The 26,407-nt window shown below is 36.0% G+C and overlaps 1 protein-coding gene across 2 annotated transcripts in view; it reads right to left on the bottom strand.

The window, feature by feature from the left end:
* Window positions 1-26,407, bottom strand: part of MED23 (mediator complex subunit 23) — a 42,320-nt gene that overhangs the window by 8,169 nt on the left and 7,744 nt on the right. Inside the window, exons 7-23 of one of the 2 annotated variants that reach the window (XM_082855678.1) lie at window positions 26,008-26,109; window positions 25,470-25,539; window positions 24,092-24,204; window positions 22,672-22,767; window positions 22,110-22,127; window positions 16,855-17,055; window positions 13,903-14,046; window positions 12,089-12,234; window positions 10,884-11,129; window positions 9,127-9,269; window positions 7,808-7,982; window positions 6,963-7,126; window positions 4,334-4,458; window positions 3,082-3,287; window positions 2,813-2,993; window positions 1,688-1,858; window positions 1,033-1,249 (exon numbers count right to left, since the gene is read on the bottom strand). In XM_082855678.1, coding sequence (XP_082711804.1) covers window positions 1,033-1,249; window positions 1,688-1,858; window positions 2,813-2,993; window positions 3,082-3,287; window positions 4,334-4,458; window positions 6,963-7,126; window positions 7,808-7,982; window positions 9,127-9,269; window positions 10,884-11,129; window positions 12,089-12,234; window positions 13,903-14,046; window positions 16,855-17,055; window positions 22,110-22,127; window positions 22,672-22,767; window positions 24,092-24,204; window positions 25,470-25,539; window positions 26,008-26,109 — 2,518 coding nt within the window. The remainder of the gene's footprint in view (window positions 1-1,032; window positions 1,250-1,687; window positions 1,859-2,812; window positions 2,994-3,081; window positions 3,288-4,333; window positions 4,459-6,962; window positions 7,127-7,807; window positions 7,983-9,126; window positions 9,270-10,883; window positions 11,130-12,088; window positions 12,235-13,902; window positions 14,047-16,854; window positions 17,056-22,109; window positions 22,128-22,671; window positions 22,768-24,091; window positions 24,205-25,469; window positions 25,540-26,007; window positions 26,110-26,407) is intronic. The other variant, XM_082855679.1, reaches the window with a different exon arrangement.

Genomic DNA, 26,407 nt, shown 5'->3' with positions numbered 1-26,407 from the left:
CCCAAGAAAAGTATTTTTAAAGGAATGCTCCCTTGAACTTCATACCTACTCTGCAGTGCTAAAACGCAATTCAGACTTCTGCTTTGAAGGGAGACATCTCAGATTAAGGACTAAGAAAAACTGCCCCCAGATAAATACGCCCTGTCCCCACAGTGGCTGCTCCAGGACTTCTGTGCTCTGCCACTGACCTCACCATGCCCCAGTTACCAGGCTCAAAGCTTTAGAGTTGTCCTCGATTTCTTTCTTTTGATATTTTCCCCATAACTGGTCAATCAAGCCCAATTCCTACTTCCTTGACTATCTGTCCCTTCTTTCTCATTTTCAATGCCACCCTACTTGTTTAGATGCTAATCATACACCTGAACGTCTTGACATAAGTCTTTGAAATGGCTTCCTCCTTCCAAGACATGCTGCGGCTAGAACTGGACTCACCTTTCTAAAAGAATGCTTTCCATACCATGACTTTACTCAGTAACTTCTAGTTAACTCTTGAATATCTGCAGGTTATAAAATTCTAACTTCTCAGCCTGGCATTTACGGTGATCTACCACCAGGTACAATTTAGCCCACTGTTTTCAAAATGTCTTGTTTTTTAACACCTCCATGATTTTCCAAAGGATTCTTTCTGCTTATCATGCTCTCTTCTCCTTTCTCTTTATACAAATTACATACATCATAGTTCAAACACTATCCATCCAAGAAGCCTGCCAAGATCTGTTTAGCTCATAGTAACATTAGTCTGTTCTGAACTCATACTTCCCTCCTATACTGATTTGGTAATTAATCACACAATATATAAAATAAGGGCTCTCTAGTATATTACTTTTTTTTTGGCTATGATTTAACTATTGATATTTTTATGTTTTCTATTTTATACTTCATGGCATCATCACATAGCACTGCCCCTCAAAAACATTTTTATTAAAAATTATTAAAATAAAACCTTTAGAACTACTATTACCCAAATGGTCATGCCCAGCTTAGTTTTGTCTATAGAGCTATTAGATGGAATTAAAATTTGAAAAAGCTCACCATGAAATTTATATAAGCCTCCCAGGTGATCTAGTAGAGTCTCCAATGACTTGGATACTGGGAGCAACTCTAAAAATCTGTGGATTACTATATCAAATACTGGAAGGAAACGGAGACACACATTTCCAAAATAGATGGGTAGATATGGAGACTGGATCGGCACAGGAGGATCGACCTGCTCTGCCAGGCCCTCAAAATAGAGCTTCTCCGGGTATTTCTGTGGAAGTGAGGAAATGGTAAATGTTTATGGGATCTTTTGTAATTTTCTTAAAAAAGGAGCTAAATAAACCTGTCATTTTTCGAAGAGTATGAAACTGTGTTTGTTCCTGCAATGCAATGAAATCTAGAGTCCTTTACTCACCAAAAATCTCTATTATCCCAAAGATATACCAAAAGAGATTTACATATGAAAGGACTGGTAATAACGCTTTTCATTTTGTATTGTAAGTACCCATGTCTACTAAAACTGTAGTTTCAATTTATTCTTAACATTAGAGATACTCTAGAACCTTGAGAAAGTTAAGGGAGCTAATTCACTTCTATACAGACCAGAGAGAAAAGAGCAGAGCTGCAGAGAAAACAGCCAAGTCAAATAGCCAAATACCAAAGTTTGGCCTTAAAAGGGATTAACTGAAGCACTAATTTTAATTAGTACCTTGTGATAATTCATGTGCTTGGTGTGCCAGTCATTCTGTAGCCAGTGTTCTGGGGAATTTTCCTTCACAAAGTCACTTACTCGATTTCTAAAATCATTTGGTTTGAGCAACAGCAACTGAATTATGAAATAACAAACCTGGGCTTCATTCCCTTCATGACTACGCATGGCCTTTGGAGAAGAACAGAAAAATTAAATGAAAATGCCCAACCTGTGCAAAAGCATGGCTCTAAAGAGTCTAAATTTGAAAACAGTAAAACTCACGATTATTAGAATTTCATTATATGTCTAGTCTACCCCAAAAAAACTGTTCAGCATTCCTCCAACATATCTGACCCTTTCTTGCCTATTTTTGGCTCTCACCTAGAATGTCCATCTTTATTTTTTGAAATTTAACCTACCTTTTAAGATCTACCACCTAGGTAGATGTAATCTCATTGTTGCCTGGCAATATTTTCCCTACACCTCTAACTTATCCTTTTATTTTACTGATTTATAAACTTACCTTATTTCCCTTCCTAGACTATAACCATCTTTATATCTATGCTCTACAGCTAAGAGGTAAATGTTAACCACTTAAGCTCCCTAAATATCACCACTATAGTATTAAAAAAAAAATGTAGCATTGTCCAGCCTGGTTCAGTGATTTTTCTTAAAATTTGGTCTGAAATAGACATCAAAATCAGGAGAAAAAACTGCTTGGGGAATACTGGGTGGCTATAAGAAACACTCAGTTATGACTATGGCTACCAAAGTGTACAGAAATGGTTATAAGTACTGAAAAAAGATTCAGTGACCTTTTACTACTTCCTGCCTCTATTAGGAGCCTTTGAGAATCAACTCAAGGCATTACAAGGCCAGGACCACATCTGTCTTATTTACTTCTATACCTTCTGTGCATACAACACAGTAGATATTCAGTACATGCTTACTGAATGAATGAAGAAATTGGGGAATCTCTAGTTCCTTCGGGAATTGATAGCAATACTTGTTTTACAGTATAAATTTATTAAATCCTTAGAAACAACACAGAACAGATCAGCACAAGATCCATTAGCCACACACATCGATCCAAAAGAGAATGGGACTGCTTAGAAATCTGTTCTTAAGTAAATGTATTCTTACCAGGCAGAGAATTAATCTGTCCAATGTAACGATGTTGTACTTCCATACCATGTCATTAAGAATTTCAATGCATTTGTTGAGTTGCTGACCCCCAGCTGATGTAGAGAACTCATATACCAGGAAATCTGCAAATGTTCTCACATGGACTACCAAGGCCCTAGCTCCAATTCTCTCTAACACTCTGGAAAGCAGAGAGTAAAAAATAAATTGCATTGCTGTAGGGTATAATGGATTGCCAAATGGAATGCAGATCTAGGTTTCTGGCTTACCTATAGCCAATCTGATTAATATGATCTGTTTCCAGGAGCATTTTCCAGAGAAGACAAAGGAAGAGAGGAGGAGAGCGTTGTGCAGAAAAGTGGGTAATGATGTCATTTTCATTCGTCATTGACTTCCACTTCCTATACTCCTCCTCCACGTTTTTTTTCAGATTAAAACGGCTTTCCTGAGGTACATTATTTTGTTTAAAGAATGCCTACAAGGAAGAACAGAAGTTTATTTCAATGGTTGTAGTAAAAAGGGCTATGGCTACAGAGTCAAGAAACCAGCTCCAGGCTTGACTCTAACACTAATAAATTCCAGGTCACCTCAAGCAGCTCAGTAATCAAGGCCTGAATTTCTATACTGGGAAAATACAGAGGCTTGATTGGATTATCTGTAAATTTCTTTCCTAGATTTTCTAAACAGAAATTCCAAGCAAGCCTGAATTTCAAACTTTCTTCAATCATCTGTTGATACTTCTGCTCATCTTTGGGAAAAAAAAAAGGAAAAGAAAAAGAAATTTAAGTACTCTTTGGTTACATATCTTAGTATATCTATAAGGAAAATCCATTACACTAGCCAAGTGATTCTCAGAGTATGGTCCCCAGACCATCTGTATCAGTGTTACCTGGGACCTGTAAGAAATGCAAATTCTCAGGCCTTATCCCAGACCTACTGAATCAGAATCTCTGCAGCTGGGGTCCAGCGATCTTTAGCTAAACAAGCGCTCCAGGTGATTCTGATAAGTTTGAAAAGACCTACTGTTCCAGCCCTATTAAAAGTTACAGAAAACAGATGTTCATTATGCCTAAAATTTTCTCTGCGAAGTGGAAGTCAGATGAGGTTTTCCTTTCTCCATATTATAAAAGCCAAGTTTATAGTTTTCTCTTTGTGTGATTTTAAAAAATCAGTCAAATGTACATGATGTGTATTCTGTGAAGCTCCATTACACTGTATTTCTCCCCACTGCTGTTCTATGAGAAAGAATTTTTCAGTTAATGTGTTAAATCTCATAAGATTCTAAAACTGTTCACTAGTAAGATGAAGCCATAACAATTAAATTTTTAGAAACATATCCAGTCCTATAATAAGACAAGGAAAAAACTCAAGAGATTTTGGAAGTAATAGCAAGGATTTACAAAAAAAGAAATAAAAGCTAATTTTCTCTGGGTATCATCAAAACTCTCTAGAATAACACAGTAAATGGGAAGAATGATTTCATATACTGTAGACTCAATATATAATTCAAGATGAAATTACCTGCAGTGGGCCTGGAAAACAACTAAGGGTGTGTGAAGCCCAATTATGAGGAGTAAAACTCATGATGGTCTGAAGGATGTCTTTACACCAAGTTCCCTGAATTGAATCAGAGCCTGTAAAAAAATCTAAACACAAGCAAACAAATGTAACCCAGATATAAAAGATCATGGCCACAATTCATAAAGGATTTCACAGAGAAGTCACAAGTATGTACACTCAGAGAATTTCACTGCAGTGCATTCACTACTTAACTAGTAATCACATCGGTAAATGTGAACATAACGAGTGAAAAGAAGACAAAAGACATCTGGTATCTTTTTTTTTTTTTTAATTACAGCGCACCAATGATAAAAGATTGGTACAGGCCCATCACGACTGCTCATTTAGTTCACTCTGACAACGAGGTATTAGCACTTTACTGAGCCAAGGAAATAGAATTAATAAAGTACCACATATCTCTTCTGGTGGTTCAAACAGCTATAGACTATAACTCTCTAAACCAAAGAGGTTTATTTATGTAAAATAAGACAGTTTACACAAAGGTATTTGAGGTTGCTAAATTCAATAACTATTTCTTTAAAATAGCCATTCTCAAAGTGTGGTCTGTAGACTCTGTGGGTCCCCAGTATCCTTTCAAGGATTCGATGAGGTCAATGCTATTGAAATAATAATAATACTAAGATATCATTGGCCATTTCACTGTGTTGAAATGTGCACTGATGGCACAAAAGCAATGGTGGGTAACACTGCTGGCCCTCAGAACAAATCAAACAGTGGCACCAAACAATACTAACAGCCACTGTAATCTTCACCACAAAACACTCTTAGCAGGAAAAAAAAAAGTGCCAGTTTCACTTAAGAATATCCTTGATAAAGTAGTAAAAAAGATTGTATCTCAGCCCTTAAGTACATCTATTTGTAATATTCTGTGTGATAAAATGGAAGTACACATAAGGTGTTCCACCTACACACCAAAGTATGATGGGTATCTTGAGGAAAAATACTTGTGCGATTGAGTACTGGGTCAAATTAGTTCTTTTTTTTCAATGGAATTCCGATTTTACTTGAAAGAACATATAGTTTTCTGGATTTGGGCGTTAGGCAGACATTTTCTTGAAAATTAACAAAGGGAGTCTGTCACTTCAAGAAGAACAAATGACTGCATCTTTTACCAATGATAAAATTTGACCTTTCAAGTGAAAATTAGAATTTTGGAAAACTTATATACACTACCACAAGCCTAATAGTTTTCCAAAACTTAAAGAATTTTTCTAATGAAATCTGTAGTGAGATTAAAAAATGTAATTTTCTTATACTACATAATGAAATGTGTCAACATTTACAAGCTCTATCTACAGAACTCAGCAAACCAATGTTTTCTAAAAAAAACAATTCATGAATTTACAAAATATGCATGAACACAAAATCCATTAAATGTACAAAATAGACCAGTGGGTTATAAGGTAACAGAGTACGAAGAGTTCACTGATAGGACTTTGTACTCCATTTAAGAAACTATCAATTTTTCAATTTTGTGTGACATCAAACAATATTCATAATTAGCTGAAAATGCTATTAAAATACTCTTCCCCTTTCCATCTCCTACCTGTGTGAGGCCATTTCCTTTTTACTTACTTCTACTAAAATAACACTTGCAATAGATGAGATGTAGAAGCAAATAAGAGAATCCAGCAATGTTCCTTTACATCAGACATTAAAGAAAGATGCAAAGGGCTTCCCTGGTGGCACACTGGTTAAGCATCTGCCTGCCAATGCAGGGGACACGGGTTTGAGCCCTGGTCTGGAAGGATCCCACATGCCACAGAGCAACTAAGCCCGTGTGCCACAACTACTGAGCCTGTGCTCTAGAACCCACGAGCCACAACTACTGAGCCCACATGCCACAACTACTGAAGCCCAGTGCGCCTGGAGTCTGCTCCGCAACGGGAAGCCACCACAATGAGGGCCGCGCACTGCAACGAAGAGTAGCCCCTGCTCACCACAACTAGAGAAAGCCCGCGCACAGCAACAAAGACCCAATACAGCCAAAAATAAACAAACAAACAAATAAATAAAGCAGCTCTATAAAAAAAAAAGAAAGATGCAAAACATGTAAAACAATGGTACTTCTCACTAAAGTTTTGTTTTGGAGACAACAGGATTTATTTTTCATAAAAATTACATCATGTATGTTAACATGCAATAGGTTTATTACTGTTATTTTAAAATAAATCAAATATTTAAAAAACTCCTACTTTAATATCTGACAAAGTAAATATCATATATGTAATCCATATAACAGAAAATCTTTGGGAATTTCAATTATTATTATTATTTTTTAAGAGTATAAAGTGGTCCTGAGACCAAAAAGCTCAGGAACCATGACTTTAAAATGATGTTAGATGACCAAAACTGATGTTCAACCTAGTTAAAATGGTAGTACACAGAGAAGAATTTACATTAATTACTGAAATGGTGAAGATATCAAAACAACAACTGGTTTTTTGGAAACAAGTGAGAAGAATCTTTTCAGTAGGTTACCCTCCCCCCTGCCCCGTAGTAGTCAGGAGGGACACAGCACACTCTGACTCATCTGTGTCTGTTGGTAGTGGCTGCATATTCACTGTACCTGTTACGTGAGTTGCTCTAGCTAAGGTCAATATCAAGGCGCGGTTCAGTTCTTCAGATTCCGCTGAAAGCACCGTTTTGGGATCGCTAAGGAAGCGTGTAAACTGTGGCTGTACCTCCGAGCTACCTAATGCTGTTATAAGCCTGAGTGCAGTGCTCTCAACACTGAAAAGTGGGAGAACAAAAACAATCATTAAAAGATTAAGCTGTAGATAACATCTCAGAACTACAGAATTAAATCTAATTCTAGGTTAATCACAATGGGAAAACATGCAAACTATAAATTTCCCTTGTTTGGTTAAAAACAAACAGACAAATGAACTCGTCTTTTGTGTGGGAATGAGCTTTGCTTAATTTGTTTTAAAAGCCCGACGTGCCAAATTTTACAGCAAAAACCAACTGACATTTTTACACATTTGAAAAAGATAGCTTGTAGCCTGCAGGACTAAAAAATTTCACCCGGATGCACAGCATTTCAAAAAGTACGTCCTTTAAAATTTGAAATGTATTTTCACTTAGAGAAAATCAAAATGACGTGATACTTTAACCATAATCTGAAGTATATTTGAATCCAGTATTCTAAAGGGCTAAGTTAGAATACAATGTCGAAGGTCTTGGAAGTACTTGTTCTCAGTCCACAGATCCCTAGGCAAAAATTCAACTATCTTACTAGGTTTCTATTTAAAAACGCTGGATTCTACTTCTTCTATACTGGAAATAAAACACTCCAGAAGCCCTGGAGTTTTATGACAGTGAATAAAAATACTGTGAGGTAATGGATTAAGTTCCCCATCTCCAACAAAGTTTCTAATAAATCCAAGGAAAGACAGTCTCCAATGAGCTCACCAGAGATGGAGCTGGTTCTGGTTGGTTTGTGCAACTGCAGCCAAAGTATGAAGATGACTCAGGAGCTGAACTCTGTAATGAGGCTGAATGTGGTGCATCCGGTAGCTGAACATCTCAAGAAGCGTGTGCAAGATCCCCCAGGCATGAGACTTGAAAACAGTTGGCAAAAGCTGACCTTGAGGAACAAGACAGTTTAAGGCACCAATCAGTAACAGCTATGTATTAAGAGATACCTGAAGAAAAGTCACACTGAATAAAATCCATGCAAAGATTCTGATCATGAACACACACACATACAAACATACAGATACACATGCACACATATATACTCATATATTTTCCAAATTTTCTCCATAATTTGTACTTTAATTTTAAGGAAGAAAATCCAGATCCTAATTTTTGGGTTGGCCAAAAAGTTCGTTCGAGTTTTTCTGTTACAAAACGAACTTTCTGGCCAACCCAACAATACCAACTTTGCTTTTTTTTTTCTGGAATTTGACAAATGATACTCAAGTTCATCTGGAAAGGTAAAATAAGAGCGAGGATATGGAAAAAAATTACTCTAACCTTCCTCACTTCTTTATTTTTATTCAGTTATCTTTTAAATTACTTTCATAACGTTACTGTTCCCAACCTTTTGAAGCATGAGGATCACTTTCTAATACACAAATTGCATCACACCCCCCCCCTCCCTGCTAATAAAGTTTAATTTGACTTTCAATTATCTGGAAAAAAGAGTAACCATGGTTAAAATGATACTGTATTAATAAAAGGTTAAAATTACCTCAAATCAGAAAAACACTTCCATATTAGAAAATATCTATTATTTAGAACTGCATAACAACCAACAGACGTCGTACAATGTCTTCTGCAATGCAGGAACACCCCCTGCCTATTGCCAGTCAGACTTGGTACTCATTGCTGCCCCGGGCAAACCAGAAAGAGAGGCAAATGGGACCGTTGGTTTTTATATGAGTACAGGCATCATGTCTGTCCTGCTCACTGCATCCCAAGCACCTAGCACAATTACACACCCCCCTTTCTTAACCATAACTTTACTTTAAAACATGCATCCCACTCCCTTGACCCTCTGTGAGAGTCTATCCCTCTTTTTTGTTTTATTTTTCTCTGTAAGGTTTATCACCTGACATATTCCATATTTCGATTATTTACATTTGTTGTCTGTCTTCCTCATTTAGCAGGTAAGCTCTATGATGGCAGTGATTTCTGTACACTGCTATATCCCTAACAACTAGAAAAGTATACATTGAATGAATGGAAGCGTTAATGGTTAAAAACACCAGAAAGTCCTGTCTTACTGATAAATCCTTTGATGCCCAAAGACTCTATTTCCATATAGACCAATAAACGGCTGTACGTTTCCACTAGGGCTGGAGCCAAGGCCACACTGGACTTTGCATGAGCCAGTTTTATCACTCTGGTAGCAATGCTGTGGATAAGGCTGAGGAGAAACAACATATTAAAATAAAAGAAAATAAAAATTCATTACTTTTGACATAAACACAGGAATTATTCTACTTATTGAGAACTTGGTATAAATCTGAACTTAAATATATGAAATGAATCAGCTCTGTTTTAATCACTTAGGTTGTACAGGACACATGGTAGTGATGCACTGTACAACCTGAGACTAATTCTGGTTTCCACGCTGCTTTCAATGTGCCTCAGGATCTCTCTGCTCACAGAAAAGCAAAATTTGGGTACAACTCATGTACCCAACTCAAAATTTGGGTACATGCTTGAATGGTTTTAGGCTGTTTCTTTTTCAAATATGTAACTAAAACCATTTAAGAAATTAACTTTTGTTACAGAATTACTTAACAAATCACTGGTAAGACCCAAATATTAGGTACTAAAGGGACTTTCCTCAATTTTGTCACATATGCCAGTAAAGCGCTTGTATAATTCTAGCACAGTGTTAACCATTTGAAAAAGAGCATGTTTTTTCTAGAATCAATGACCCCCCACCTGGAGGTCCACACATACATTCTCTTTGACCTAGGCAGTGTTTGAAGTTTGAGCCAACACTTAATGGTTGAGAGTCTAGAAATAAAAGCCCTTTCCAAAAAAAACAAGAACTAGATTCACTAATGTTCATTCTTACATTGCAGAAATTAGCACAAGTGGCAGCACCATTAAGTTGAGCCCCTCCCGCTCCAGTCAGCCTCAACCCCTCTATACACGCAGGCTTCCGTGCACACTATTACCTGATTCGCCTTCACGCAGCCCCAGGCAGGCATCACTCACTTACATTATCAGCTTGGCTCCTATGGGCACTTGAGGTTCTAGAATCACACCCAACACAGCCCTTTCTGTCTTTTAGAAACCATAAATGTCAATTCTAAAAGCACTCTTATGTACAGTCAACATAGGAAAGATATTACAGTTTTTGCATCCCTGGACTCAGCAATTCTACTTCCAGCAAATTATTTGATAAAAATGGAATTATGGATAGGTGCAAAGACAGCCAGAAAGGTGCAAAGACAGCCAGAAAGATAATCTTCATAGCCATCTTTATAACACTGAGACACTGCAATCTCAGTATCCAACTATGTGGAACTGACTAAAGAATCATACATAGACACACAAAAGACTTCTTTGTAGCAATTAAAACAGATGTTCCTGAAGAGCACTAGACTAAAAACATGTTTAATTAAAAAAAAACCAAAAAACAGGTGTGTAATAGATTATATGAGAAAAAGGTGGTTATAAAATAGTACTGTAGTTAAGAACACATTTTGAAAAAACAAAAATACCCCCTATAAATTCATATATTTACACATAGAAAAAAGACTCAAAACATATATATAAATATAATTTTACAATGCTTATTTCTTATGGAGGGATTATAGCAATTATTTTCATTTTCTTTGGGTTTATTTGTATATTCTAGAATTCCTATAATAAACAATACCATTTTTGTAATAAAATAAACCTAAAGGTTTTTAAAAATATGCCTGGCCATAAAATATACACACATAATCATGAAATCAAGTCTTTGCTGCGCTGATATCAATTCCCTGGCATAGGACGAAATAAATAAGAAAGAACATACCTCATTTTGGCATGAACTGTCAGTGAATCCAGGAGGTTCATTGGTAAGGGAGTAATAGATCCTGAAGCCAAACAGCTCGTTCCAGGAAGAGGTATCCTCATAATTCCATTTCCATAAATAGTTTCTACCAGAGCTCCCATGGGTAATGTAAAACATTCTGAATTTGTAGAGTATGCATTACACAGCAGGGCGATCTTATAGTCATTCATCTGTAAACTTTTATTTCTAAGACTCTGCTGTAGGAACCTAAAATTTCAAGTTCCATTCAACAGAAAAAAAATGCAAATAATTTCTAGAAAGGTAATTTGCATTTCTAAAAAAGTTTAATTTCATGCAACCATATATTTATTCCTATAGGTATTATAGTTTCTGCCCAAAACACAGTGTTAACACATATAAAAGACTGAGAAGCATTTTAGAAAGAATGTAATGATAAGTGAACACTGAATGGTTGTTAAGTATGTACTATATATACTGTACAAAGATTCAGATAATGAAGAAATAACTCACAGATTCATGAACTAGTCTTCTACTTATCTATTTGCTTAAGTACAATAATATACCTTCATTACAGATGTCACTAAGAAAAAATGGTTAAGGGTTACCTCATAAAATGAAAGCCAAATGAAATGTGAAGTCTGACTACCCTACAGTCTCCTATGAAGAGATCTGACAGTCCTTTTCAGAAGTTCAGCTATTCCTAATCCTAACACCCTTGACGGAAGCCCAGTCCTATCTAAAAGAGGGCATCTTCTTTGAGTAATCGCAGCTTTGGAAATGATGTAAGGGAGCATGCCAGCCAGACCAGCTCAATCAATCCTGGCAGCCCAGGGAGTGAAAGATATCCCAGTCAGATCATGCTCAAGTTCCAAGTACTTAAACAATTTTGAAACATTTTCACATAGTTTTGGAAATTAAGTATTTTAACTAAGGTAAAACATGTAAAAGCGTAGACCTGAAAATTAAAAAAAAAAAAAAATATATCTCCACATACATTATAAACAGGCTTGGTTAATCTTCTAGTTGCTTTCTGCTGCAACTGATCAGGTTCCCTTAGTTATAACGTACACATTAAATATTTACCCTTACCTCTAGTGGATGTGGGAAGATTTCCATACTTCACATAAATACTGAGACCAATATTAGTCTACAACCCACTATTTATTAAATTAAAAAAATGAACTGTCAAGCTACAAACAACTTACTCATGGTGAAGCTTTAGGGAATGAGGTATTGGAATCTGTAGCCTGGAGTTGTCATTCTGGGCTTTTCTATTGAGGTGAATCCAAATGCAGGTCATTGCAAAGGCATGAGTTGACTGGGGTTTGTTAATGTCAGGAACTGGGATAAACTAGAAAAGAACAATTTAAATATAAGAAAGAGTAGAATTAACTAATTATATATATTTTAGTAATCCATTTCTGCTGTATCTCATAATTTAGCTCCAACTGTCCTTTGACTGTTCAATAACACAAATCAGAAGATCTAACAGCTATCAAATATTGAAACTACTGCAAGATTGTTTTTACTTGCCAAGAAAATAACTGAAATCCACAGGTGCTTAGTCAAGCTTTTCCTACTGCCACAAAGCATTCATAATCATTAAATTTTTATTCTTGGACTCCCCTGGTAGCGCAGTGGTTAAGAATCTGCCTGCCAGTGCAGGAGACCCGGGTTCGAGCCCTGGTCCAGGAAGAACCCACATGCCACGGAGCAACTAAGCCCGTGTGCCACAACTACTGAGCCTGCGCTCTAGAGACCGCGAGCCACAACTACTGAAGCCCGCACGCCTAGATCCCGTGCTCCACAGCAAGAGAAGCCACCGCAACGAGAAGCCTGCGCACTGCAACGAAGTGTAGTCCCCGCTCGCCACAACTAGAGAAAGCCTGCATGCAGCAATGAAGACCCAATGAAGCCAAAAATAAATAATCAAATAAATTTACTAAAAAAGTTTTATTCTTTAAAAATTAAACACATCATTATGAAAAAAATTAATCACATCATTATCTTACTGAGTGTGATAAATATGAATACAGAGTTTCTAAAAGTCACATATATGCTTTCCAAGAACATATAAGAGACATGCAATCTAAATGAGTAGCATAAAACATATTGTTTATTGATGGGTGAAATGACACGGATGTCTGGAATTTGCTTTAAAATCATCGGCATTAATAAAAAAGATGAGGAAAGAAGACGAAATAAGAATATTTCTTGGACTTCCCTGGTGGCACAGTGGTTAAGAATCCACCTGCCATTGCAGAGGACACGGGTTCGATCCCTGGTCTGGGAAGATCCCACATGCTGCAGAGCAAATAAGCTCGTGTGCTGCAACTACTGAAGCCTGAGCACCTAGAGCCTGTGCTCTGCAGCAAAGAGAAGCCACTGCAATGAGAAGTCCACACACAGCAATGAAGACCCAATGCAGCCAAAAAAAAAAAAAAAAAAAAAAAAAAAAAAAAAAAAAAAATTCTTGGTGATGGGACATGAGTGTCTTTTTCTATTTACTCTACATTTTTTGTGCATTTAAAAATTTCCATAATAAAATGTTTCTAAAAAATGACAATCATCAATATATACCATATTTTACTCAAATACCTTATATAATAAAACACTAGTGTGACACACTCAATTGGCAAACAACCAAAAAAACCATATTAACAGATACTGATATTATGTGGTCATTCAACTGTGTATAGATTAAAACAGTTTCATGCTTTTAAAAACTGTAACCCTGTTTAGAAGGTAGAGAAAGAGCTTGTCATACTAGATGTTCAACTGTGATTTAAGATAAACTTCAAAAATAATCTAGTTCAATTTCGTCACTTTATACAGGAGTAAACTAATGTCAAGAAAAACTGAATGTCTATCCCATGATCACAGCAATCACAAAAACTTGGAAAAGAACCATGTTGCCAGCTTTCAAGTCCAGTGCTCTTTTCACAAAATCACACTAAAATCCTTAAACATAAATTAGACATAATTCTAATCACATTGTTAACTATTTAGTAAAACTTACTTCTTTTTCTGGGTACAGAAGGTCAAAGAGCTTCATGACAGGGAGAAAATCAGCTAGTGCATTTTTCTGAATACTTCCAGAAATGAATTGCAAGAGAACCCACATCAGATGATCTCTGCCTTTAATCAGTCCTCGCCCTGCTAACTGTAAAAAATGTTTAAATACAAATCTACACAGCCAGTTAAAGAAACAGATACAGTAAAGTTTAAAAAAAAAGAAAGAGAGAGAAACCTTGTTCTCAGAAAGTTAGCATCTTTTTTTTTTAAACATCTTTATTGGAGTATAATTGCTTTACAATGGTGTGTTAGTTTCTGCTTTATAACAAAGTGAATCAGTTATACATATACATATGTTCCCATATCTCTTCCCTCTTGCGTCTCCCTCCCTCCCACCCTCCCTATCCCACCCCTCCAGGCGGTCACAAAGCACTGAGCTGATTTCCCTGAGCTGATCTCCCTGTGCTATGCGGATGCTTCCCACTAGCCATCTACCTTACGTTTGGTAGTGTATATATGTCCATGCCTCTCTCTCGCTTTGTCACAGCTTACCCTTCCCCCTACCTATAACCTCAAGTCCATTCTCTAGTAGGTCTGTGTCTTTATTCCTGTCTTACCCCTAAGCTCTTCATGACATTTTATTTTCTTAAATTCCATATATATGTGTTAGCATACGGTATTTGTCTTTCTCTTTCTGACTTACTTCACTCTGTATGACAGACTCTAGGTCTATCCACCTCATTACAAATAGCTCAATTTCATTCTTTTTATGGCTGAGTAATATTCCATTGTATATATGCGCCACATCTTCTTTATCCATTCATCCGATGATGGACACTTAGGTTGTTTCCATCTCTGGGCTATTGTAAATAGAGCTGCAATGAACATTTTGGTACATGACTCTTTTTGAATTATGGTTTTCTCAGGGTACATGCCCAGTAGTGGGATTGCTGGGTCATATGGTAGTTCTATTTGTAGTTTTTTAAGGAACCTCCATACGTTCTCCATAGTGGCTGTATCAGTTTACATTCCCACCAACAGTGCAAGAGGGTTCCCTTTTCTCCACACCCTCTCCAGCATTTAGTGTTTGTAGGTTTTTTGATGATGGCCATTCTGATTGGTGTGAGGTGATACCTCATTGTAGTTTTGATTTGCATTTCTCTAATGATTAGTGATGTTGAGCATCCTTTCAAATGTTTGTTGGCAATCTGTATATCTTCTTTGGAGAAATGTCTATTTAGGTCTTCTGCCCATTTTTGGATTGGGTTGTTTTTTTTTTTTGTTATTGAGCTGCATGAGCTGCTTATAAATTTTGGAGATTAATCCTTTGTCAGTTGCTTCATTTGCAAGTTGTGTTTGTGTTTTGGTCTTGTTTATGGTTCCCTTTGCTGTGCAAAAGCTTTGAAGTTTCATTAGGTCCCATTTGTCTATTTTTGTTTTTATTTCCATTTCTCTAGGAGGTGGGTCAGAAAGGATCTTGCTGTGATTTATAGCATCTAACTTTTACATTTACTAATTACTTTTTCTCCACTCAAGGCACACCCAGCAAAGCCTTTTAAATTATTTTAATATTATATGTTTTCTCCCTGACCTCCAAAACAACTATGCATATCAAAAATTAAATGTTTTAAAACATGATTAAGTCGATAATGTATGCATGAGAATCAAGTTTAATTCTGGAACATTACGAAAAATATTTCATCAAAACACGAGTACTTTATTATACCAAAAGGATGAAATTTATTGTTTTTACTCCTCAAGGACTGGTTATCCAACACAACTGGTTTCCTGGTTTCCTGTAGATTATAACAGAAACCAGTGGTGGTGATCGGGGTGGTGGGTAAGTGGTGGTTGAAAGGATTTTAACAACTCTTATGAAAATATTTCCCCCAAATAATCTAGACTATCAAGATGTTATAGATACAACAACACTATTTTATTCCCATTCAATGTGTCCAAAGCCTTAGGCCTAAAACCAACCCTTTCCACAACTTACTCTTCCACTTGTATTCCCTGTTTTGGATTCATTGTTCTACTCTTTCATTCACCTGTCTAAGCAGAAACCAGTGAGTGATCCTAGATTCCTGTTACTCCCTGTCACCTATCGTCACCAAGTCGTATTCACCTCCCAGCATACCGGGTTTCTGGCTCCTCCTCTCTGTCCTGGTTTAGGTCTTCAGCATCTCTCATCCGGACCACTGCAACAGCTCCCTTACTAATTTCTTTGCTTCTGATTTTGGCTCCATCCATCTCTACATCACTGTCTTCCTACATGTGGTCATTAGCAGCAATTTTTCCAACTTGTATATGATGATGTCATTCCCTTCCTCATTTGCTTCCCAAAGTAAATTTAACTCAGAACAAACACAGGGTCATATAAAGTTCTCCATGTCTGGCCTTACCTTCCTGCTTTCTTCATCTCACCAACACTTTCCCTTTTACATTTTTCTTTCCAGCTATCACACGCTTTTGTCCCTTTCCAAATGACCATCTTATTGTTATGGAAACACTTTCCTATCTTTTCCTCTTGGCAAATTTCTACTTGCCTTTCAAGTAATAGTTTCAAGATCCCTTTGAGAAAGCCATTCCTGATGTCTTTAATAGGGACTATTCTCTCATTCCTATCACAAGGAAACATGCTTCCATTATGCGAACTATAATATTATAATCAAATTGTTTATACCTATATCTTCCCACCGGTAAAGAGCTCTTTGAGGGTACTATACTAGTGCCTTTTCATTTTGTATCTCCTGGTCCTTGCACTGTGAATATGTGGAATGAATAAGTGAATGCAGTTTTTATGGTGACAAGAAAATGAGAAGTTAAGAAATCATAAAGGCACCGAACAAAACAGAAATCAGAGCTCGGAACTTCTGTTCACTAGGTAACATCCACACCAGTCTAAAACATACTAATCAACAGGTAAAGTGGCTCTGACAAAGGGTGTGGTACTTACCTTCTGATGAAGAGAAAGGACCATATGTGGAAAACTTGCAAACTGGAAAAGCACAAAGAAAATGAGCTGACTCGAGAGATGCTGCCAGAGGAGTTGGCTTGTTCCCCCGTCATCAAACTTCTCCTCGGTCTCCGATCGCTCCATGGCATAAACCACCAGATCCACCAACTGGTCCTCCAGCACAGGGCAGCGCTGCTTGTGCTGTAGGGCAGAGATTAAATACAGTATTCCAAAAGCCTCCCGGTTAGTTTCAGAAGTTACCAGTTAATGGGCATTAATCGTAACAAGAGGCTGAGAAGCATGGAATGAAGTTGAACTTAGAAAGTTAAGGTTAGATTTAGTCTGTTAAAGCTGCATCATGTTACATTATCATAGAGGACGAGTATCATAAAAAATTATTTTTCAGGTCTCACACAAAACAGCCTTCCCATTAACTTTTGACTTTCACTATAGACATCATTGTTCCAATATGACAAAGGGCACTACACAGTAGAAAATTTTGTTATTTATTTTTTGAACAAAGATCATTTAAAAGACAAACGAAATGGGGATAACAGTATTAAGTTTGCAATCTAGCTCAAAATATGAAAACCCTGGATTTCCAGGAATTAAATACTATGACAGGAGAGCAAACAAAGCAGTGTGTGATCTATTTATTTAAAAGTAATCACCACATGTTTACACTAACTTTATATACAGAGGTATACCTAAATAGCTTCCAGATTACTCAATGTCTATTTTTCAATGCGTGGTATTGATCTGATACTGAAAGGAAAACTTCCTCTACAAAAAAAAAAAACTTGATCTCAAAGTTAAATCTCTGCTCTTCCCTCTTAGAAGCCAAACATAATGCAGCTTTAATTTTAAATTAGACTATTTTAAAAATCTAAAACAAGAAAAAGAATTGAGTTTAAACACTAAAAATGAAAATGCAACTTCCCTTTCTAGAGGCAAAAAGATTTATGCTTTTTTAAAGTGATTTTAAAAAATGTACTTTTACCAAAAGAAATATGTTAAGCCATATTTTAAGCCATTTTTATACTTTTAATAAAATGTTATATGACTCAATAGCCAGGCAGTTGGAAGCCTTTCTAATGAATACAATACTAACATAGATGCTTTCCCTATAAACTTTAGATGTGATTATTAGTCTTTTGCCATGAAAAAGGGATATGATTTCCTTAAATTTAGGGGAAAAATGCAAAATGGGGACAAATTTGGAAAAAAAACAAAACATAATGAAGAGCATCCCCTCTTTTGCATGCTTTCTGCCAGCTCCAAACTTGTAAAGCTCCAATATAGCTGCACTTTCTTAAAGCATGCAAATAAAACAAACATCTATCCAAAACAGTAAGCATCAATGGTTGTTTCATATTTTTTCCAAAAACACAATGCCATGATCACAGTTCAATCACATTACAGGTTTACGAAGAGCAATATTAACACCACCAGTTGGGACTACAGTACTTTTCCTCCAAATGTAATTATCATCATGAAGCAGAGCAAAGTGCAACAGACAACACTACAAACTATTTCTTAAATCAGCATGCACAACTACTGTGTACAGGGCTTGAAATTCACTAGTTCTGCCAACCACCAACAACCTAAGAAATGTGTCAGACAACACAAATTTAGAGCGAGATCATTCAAAGTATACAAGAGTCAGAAAAATTTGTGAAAAGAAGTAAAGCCAGAATTTCCAGTAGGAATTTTTCTTCAGTGATGGGAATGTGCTGCTAGTTGGAAACTAACCAATTTGTCATCTATTCCTCCATCCATGATGGTCTTCCATCAGTCTGCTTCAGGAAAAAAGAATAAACTAAACAAAATTGGTGTTTAGCACCTGGGTCATTTTTGAGTTTCCCTTATTAGTATTAGCTATTTGTTTCAGAGAACTGGATTTTTACCTACATATTTTTAGGACTGCAGTGATTGATGGTCATATAGTTAATGATTTAGAGGAAAACCAAAAATATTAAGATTTTGGCAAAGTAAGAACAACTAGGAAATTTACAGTCAAAGCTGATAAGCTTTCAGTATATACCATGACTCAAGACTACCCCCAGATTTTCTGTTAACAATAAAATCAGTCAGGAATCTCTACGGCACCAAATGCACTGGTTGGTCTGAGGGTAGCAGAACATCTATCAGAATGAACTCTATATTTCCCGGATGTTTTTGGTTAAATCCAAGGATAGTTCTCACACCAAGTTTAGGGATAGCTTACACATGTTCCTTTTTTTACTCGCCAATTTTAATAATACCAAAAAAAAAAAAAAAAAAGAGGGAAAAGTCTGGAGTATAAAATGATCTGTGCTACTAACTACTTTAGAATAAGTTTTGCTTTAGTTTTCAACTGCTAAAAGATAATTACATTAAAATTAAGATTCTCCACCACATAAATTTTATAAAGTGGAAGAAATGAAAATTAGTAAATCAGTTTAATGATCTGTGAATAAAGGCTAATTATCAGTCATAGGGTGTGATAATTCTGGAAGCCAATGGATGCTATGTCTATACACAACTTGCTGAAAGCTTTCATAAATTTAAGTCTTAAGAGATAGGCATACAAATTGAATTAGTTTACATCATATGTATATGTATGTTTAGTTAAAGCCTGTGTTAACAATAAGAATCTAAATTCAGTATTTTAACAATGCAATTTCTGCATAACAGCTCAAACTGTATTGGAAATTTGTATTAAATTTTCAGTTTTGGTAAATGCTGAAAATCAGGCACAAGGAATTAACAGAAACATTAACATTAAGCCCCACCCATGCCCCTGATTTTTTCCCACCACTATTTAAAATGGCAAATGATAATGCTTTCCGTCTTAGTAAGCATATCCTATATTAAGTGGCCCCTGACAATTTCATATAAGTTTTGGTACTGCTTATGTGGTGCAATTTTAACATATTGTACTTAGGTGGGCGTAAGTTAACTTAAAATCATTATTTCAGTGCCAGAAATCAATTTTAAAGCAGTATCTATTTAGGACAGGTTGGGAAGAAAAATCCCATTGTATGTCATTTATCATATTCTCTACCAATCAGAACTGGAGTCCCATGCCAGTTAGTACCACGTTCAATGGTGCCTTTTAAGGATAAACTGAGTGATCAGTCTAGTACTTCACTGTCTCAGGGTAGCCAGAGTTCACATACCACCACAAAAGAGCTTGAGGAGTGAATCTGTTTTGTGATGCTCTTATTCAGTACAAAGAATACAAACTCTTGTGCAAATACACAAAACAGGATTCTTACACTGTGAACACTACCTTGCTGGTCACAGAACTGGGCTATTTATGACCTTCTGAATGCAACCAATTTTAGGATAAAATACCACAGCCCAATTCCTACTGGAAAATGCAATATGGACAGCTCTTAAAAGGTTTCAAAGCTTTAAGTAAATTATTGCATTGCTAGAGAGAGGACAAGAAAGTATAGTGCAGGATATAGTTCTGTAATGATAAGAGATGTGATGAGATAACTTGTTTATTTTTAATCATATGCTTCTTATACAGTGTGCTCTCATTTTCTACCCTGCTCTCCAGGTGGTAAAAATAATATATCAAGTCAATGCAGCATATATCTTACAAGTGCGCTCACTACAGTTTTCTCCCAAAACAATGATGAATTGTGAACTTTTGACAATGTTTACACTACAGTGAGATCAATATTAATAATGTTCTGTCAGCATTTCCATTATAAACTTTATTTTTTACGGATTTATGTCTTAGTCATAAACTTTTTTTAGGTTGAAACTTGTTACTGAAAGGATCAGATCAGAAACACCCTTCTCTAAATTTTGTCAATTTCTAGTTTGAGACGAGCTGCCCCCAAAAGCAAAAAGCTAAGGATGGCTAAGGATATTTGCGGGAAGGTACTTGCAGCTCAAATGACCATGGGTACTTTATTCATCAAACTGCAAAAAGAAACTGAGTCAAGTATGCCTTAAAGTGCACTGCAAAAATTAGTTTTAAGACATAGCATGAAGCATTCTTTCAAGGTTCACTGAATACTTACCTCTAACTCAAGTGAAAGCTGATCAGAGTTAAAGACTTGGTGTTTAAGATGTTACATTGACAGGTTATGTGAGGTTAACTGTCAGATACTGTGGGGTGAAGCAGTTTCAGTTTCACATGAACAAAGGCTTGTCCAAACAAGGAGACTTGGTAAATTTTTCAGAAGAAAAAACTTAAAATAATAAAAGAGATACTGCTACTAGGGTGAGGTTTGGCATGCAAAGTTTCAACACTGAGCAAGTTTTATGGCCAAGCTATATGTCCTTAAAAATAGGGCTTTATAAATGGAAGCACTGGCACAACCTTCACTATAGTATTGCAAACAGCAACGCTATTTTATATAACCTAGACAAGAATGTCTTTTTAAAATCAAAAAGCTGGTCTATTTTAATATGTTGGGCTCAAAAATTTTTAACAAAAATAATGAGAACCACTATTTTGCTTAAAATCTCAAAGGTGAAAAGTCCTGCAACAGACTTGGGACTGTATAAGAGTTTGGTTTATAAAGTTTGGCCATTTCGTGTTCCTCCTGCCACAGGTGGACTTCAGCTGCGAGGCACTCACTGCAGGAGGAGGACACTTCTGGCAAAGACTGACAAAGAAGGGTGTTTGTCAAGCAGGTGTGGGGTCACCTAAGAGTGTGACATTTCTTAGTCAATCTCCATGTTTCCAAAAAAACTTCCCCATGTAAAGCGTACCACTCCAACTTTTAAAAGTAACATATCTCTGTTAAAGTGCTTTTGTTCTCTTTTTTGTTTTGTTTTTAATTTGTTTTTGTTTTTAGGCAAAGCAACATAAGTATTTTTATTGATGTTGTTGTTTGTTTATGTTTTAATAGTCTGGAAAGATAAAGGCCACCACAAATCTTTCCATCTCTGAAAATTCCACCAGGCTAGCTTTAGCCCTAAAGTATGAAAAACAGTAAAATGGAGTGGGAAGGAAAAACAACCCATCAAAAAAGTGACAGGCTTTATCACGTGCCAGGTGTTGTCTCTTGATTTGATTAAAAAAAAAGAATATTAAAAAAAACAAACACCAAAAACCAAAAACAAAAACAATCCACCAAAAACAACTCTCATATCCCAAGAAGAAATTCATTTTAGTGGCCTTGGTCTCAGCATGGTCCTGCCAATTTCAAGCCCCGACCATACATGTATTCTCTAAATGGAATCAGTGGCTACAAAGCGGCCAGCGTATCGTTAGTCACAATACAACAGTAAGGTTGTGAACATACCTGAGCAATGTTCAAGGTCTAGAGCATTGGAGGATGGGCAGGACAAGACAGGACAGAACAAAAATAAAGGAAGAAAAAAAGAAAAGACAAAACAGTGACTATGAGGCCAGCCTCAAGGAACCCAGAGTCAGCACAAACCCTCCCACATGTTAAACCACCAAAAACAAACACACACCAAAAAGAAAAAAAAAAAATCAGCAATTGAGGCCATGCTGAAAATACCAAGGGTTATAAAAATAGACACCCAAACAACAAAAAAAGTCAAAAATTATGGTTAAGTCATGTGTAGGTTTCTCTGGCAAAAGGTATACTTGAAACTGGCCTTATAGAAAAAAAAGCAATGCAAAATAAACCAATTTTTAAAATATCTCCTTCTTAATTTAAATATTCTTAAAGCAATATATAAATGATAAGAACAATACATTGTTTAATAAACCATATATTAAAAAAAATCACCAAATAGTTCTTAACTGTTTTGCTCAGTTAGCTATAGCAAAGAAAAGAGAAAAGAATAGTGCAGATTCTATGCAGAATTTACTAGGTTTCTAGCACAGTACAGTACCTGCTTATTTAAACCTAGCATATTGCAGACCATATCCCTGGAATAAGGCTGCTCCAAAACATATCTCAACAAAGCAGTCTGTGGTTCAAACAGATCCTTTAAAGAAAATAAAGAAAATTATTGCTTCAAGATCAAAGTTAATGTTAATTCAAATAATTTGAAATTGGGATCAAAAAATCCTCTAAAGGCACTTGTTACCTTCACAGAGTAGGCAGTATCTAGTGGAAAAAAATCATAGGATTTTAGTGCTTACAATTAATCTGTTCCCACCCCTCATTTGATAAATGATGTAATTGAGGTGAAGGGACTTGCCCAAGGTCATAGAGGAAAAGTTAGAAATGGCTTCAGCTACAGTCACGTGGAAGTCTTAAGCATCACTGTAGGGAAAGGATTTTTTCCCCCAGAAATCTAATCAAAGAGGAATGGAGGCAGTTTCTATTCATTCTCCTACAAGTGTAAACATAGACATCATTTCCAAATTTGGAGAGGACTTGATAGCACACGGGTTAAGAGTTCAAGTTCTGACTATACTATTTCCTAAATGTGGGGCCTTTTAGTCAAGTTACTACCCCACTGTCTCAGTTTCATCATCTGGATAATGGAAATATTAAGATGATAGTTAAGAATAAAAGTTGTCGCAAAGTAAGCTCTTAAAACAGTGACTGGCACATAGTAAGTTCACAATAAGTTCCTCTGTTTTCATTATTACTGCTATCATGATTGCAAATTCCATTTAGTTTTCCACTTTTTCATCTTCTAAGGTTTTGCTGACTAATATGCCAAGAACCCAGCATTGTCACTTTAGTTGCACTATTTTACAATCCTCACTTTTGGAAGTTTCCTAATCACTGTCTATGTCATTTTCATGTCATTTTTGACATGAAAACATTTACATGAAAGCTATCTTGCCCTCCCCATACCCTGCTCTGTCACTACTCCAAACCCCAAGATAATAAAATAAATGTCATATTTCGTTATAGCTTTATGTCTATATCACACATTTCATTTTATGGATATTTGTGGATTTTTTTCCTTTGAGAAATTTCTACTCTACTTTTGTCCTCCCCTTTTGAAAAAAATCTAACAGGAGGCTCACTCTTCAAATTTTAGGGACGCTGCAAATTCATTTTTGGTCCCTGCTTTGTAAAGGAAAAGTGAAAACAAGGAATCAATTAAAAACTTCAATTTTCTAACACCAAGTGCTTTGCCAGAAGTGGACCATTGGAACATAGACACCTGCAATATCATAAACCACAAGCTGTACTTGGATATTGAAATCATATGATAAACCATAAACTATCTTTCATTAAATATTTACTTCTTCAGTCTATGAAGAGACAGTTTAGCCTTACACATCAAATACTCCAGGATGAAGACTCTTAGATGGATCAAGAAAGTTCCATCGTATTTAGTAACATACCTTATCATATGGCAAGAGGCCTTTCAAAGGAAAACGGAGAGTTGCAGGGTCCAATTTCCATGAATTACAAATGGCGCCTGAGTTATTTACAACTGGCAGAAGGCTGCAACGGCCTGTATGCATTACAAAAAAAAGTTTCTAAATAAATGTGAACATAGCAATGCCTGGCCCTTCATTCACTCTACAACTATTTAATGAACATCTATGCTGAACCAGGCACTGGTTAAAAATATGTTTTAATTAGATATAAGTTTGGGAATTTTCTTTGATTATTTTTAGCCCAGATGGTTAAAGACCAATTTGTACAGGCCTTCTAAACTCACAAATGTTGCATTTGTCCAGGGACAGAGGTCGGCAAGCTACAATCCATGGACAAAATCTGCCTGTTTTTGTAAAGCTGTACTGGAACACTGTTGCTTTTGCACTGTAATGGCAGAGTTGAGTAGTTGCAGCAGACTGTATAGCCCACAAAGCCTAAAATATTTGTTATATGACCATTTATAGAAAAAGTTTACAGACGCTTAATCTAGGGTCAACCTGAGTAACTTTAAACATGATGCTCCTAGAAGCCTTAGATGTAGTATATGACCATCAATCAGTTCATGTATCCAAATGCCTGATAAACACTGTCACTGCGATGTCCCACACGCACCTCAAGTTCAACATAACTTAAACTAAATTCGTCATCATCCTTCTCAATCCTTCCATAATTCATTAAATGATGTCAATATCTACTCAGTTACAAAAACTAAAAGCCTAAGAATTATCTGTCTAGTGTCTGTTTAGTTTTTGTATTTCCAGTGTCCAGAATAGCACCTGACTCACAGAAAGTGCTAAAAACTTCATCATTGACTAAATAACGTCTATATTCCAGGCTGTTCTGAGGCCACCATGATTTCTAGAAATTATTCAGGAATATATATGAGCACTGCAAAAACTGCAAATCACGTGCTTATTTTTAAAAGAAAATTCTGAGAATCTAACAAACATGAAAAAATGGAAAACAAAATAAATGAAATACAGCGCAAAGGTGTAAATTGGAATGGGCTGAGAGAGTCAGATAATCGAGGGGCAGATCTACTGTGACTTCCAGTTGCCTAGAGATTCCATGGTGCTTTACTAGCTCTACTAAAAGTTCCCTCTAATCACCAGGAAACACATCTTCTAGAATGGTTCTATCTGAAGCTTAGACCAGTCCAGACAGTTACTTAACACACTTAGTACCTGAAGCAAGTAAAAGGACATTATTAAGCTCCTAAAGTTATACTAAAATGACAAGTCACCAAGACATGTATAAGACACCATCCATCAACTTTGTTCAATAGTCAGATCACTAAAGACCAGGTACTATTTAGTATATTTTGAATTATAATCCTACCACAAATGGAGTTGATCCTTGCTGTGGGCCTGAAGGTGTCCACAAAGTCTGATACCAGGTTTCCAAGTAACTGACACAAAACAAAACAAAAAAGTATAAAAATAAAATCAAGATTGCTCTGAATACAAGAATCATTTACATAAAATGAGATAATATGTAAAGATTTAGTACAATTCCTGGCACATAGAATTACTCAAAGGTTAGTTCTCTTTTGCTTCCTTCCAAACAATTACTGACCAGTTCATTTCTTCCTGAATTAAGCCAGGTCATACCACCATGTTCTTAGCTATTCGATGAAGCTATGTATATTTCATCACATAATATATAAACTGTCTCAGCAGGATAGCAGAGAAATGAAAGAAATACGTATTACGTATTATCTAAGGATAAAGTGTTAAAAGAATAAGCACACAAAAAAATCACATTATTATCTAAGAATAAAGTGATCATTAAAAGAATAAGCACACAAAAAATCAGATTAATATAACGATTTTTAATAAAACTTTCTATTAAAAATTTTAGAAAATATCAAATTTACCCAGTGTGGAAGTTTTCCCTCAGGATATAATTTCCTGATCTCTGTGACTGCAAAATATGCTGGTAATAAACAAGCATTTCTTTCCAAGATATATGCTATAACCTAAGAAAAATAAGAGGGTGATGTTATTATTCTGACTAGTCCCACAGATAAGCCCCTTAAATGCAACAACAAGAACTATGGTATTAAAAAGTAGAGATATTACTTCATGGATTCACTGGGCTTAAACTGTAGCATAAAAAATTTGTTTATATGTGAATATCTAAAAATGAAGATTAATAAATACTAAAATGACTGCTGATAGTAAGAAACATTGAAAATGCATCAATTATTGGTAGACTCTAGTAGGAAGGCAACAGACTAACAATTCTTGCAACATTAGTTACAAAGCACAAAGATC

Source organism: Leucopleurus acutus (genome assembly GCF_964270905.1).
Source record: "Leucopleurus acutus genome assembly, chromosome: 15".
NCBI classification, from domain to species: domain Eukaryota; kingdom Metazoa; phylum Chordata; class Mammalia; order Artiodactyla; family Delphinidae; genus Leucopleurus; species Leucopleurus acutus.
Note: the sequence above shows the minus strand (reverse complement) of the source record. Positions and strands in the feature narration are given on the sequence as shown.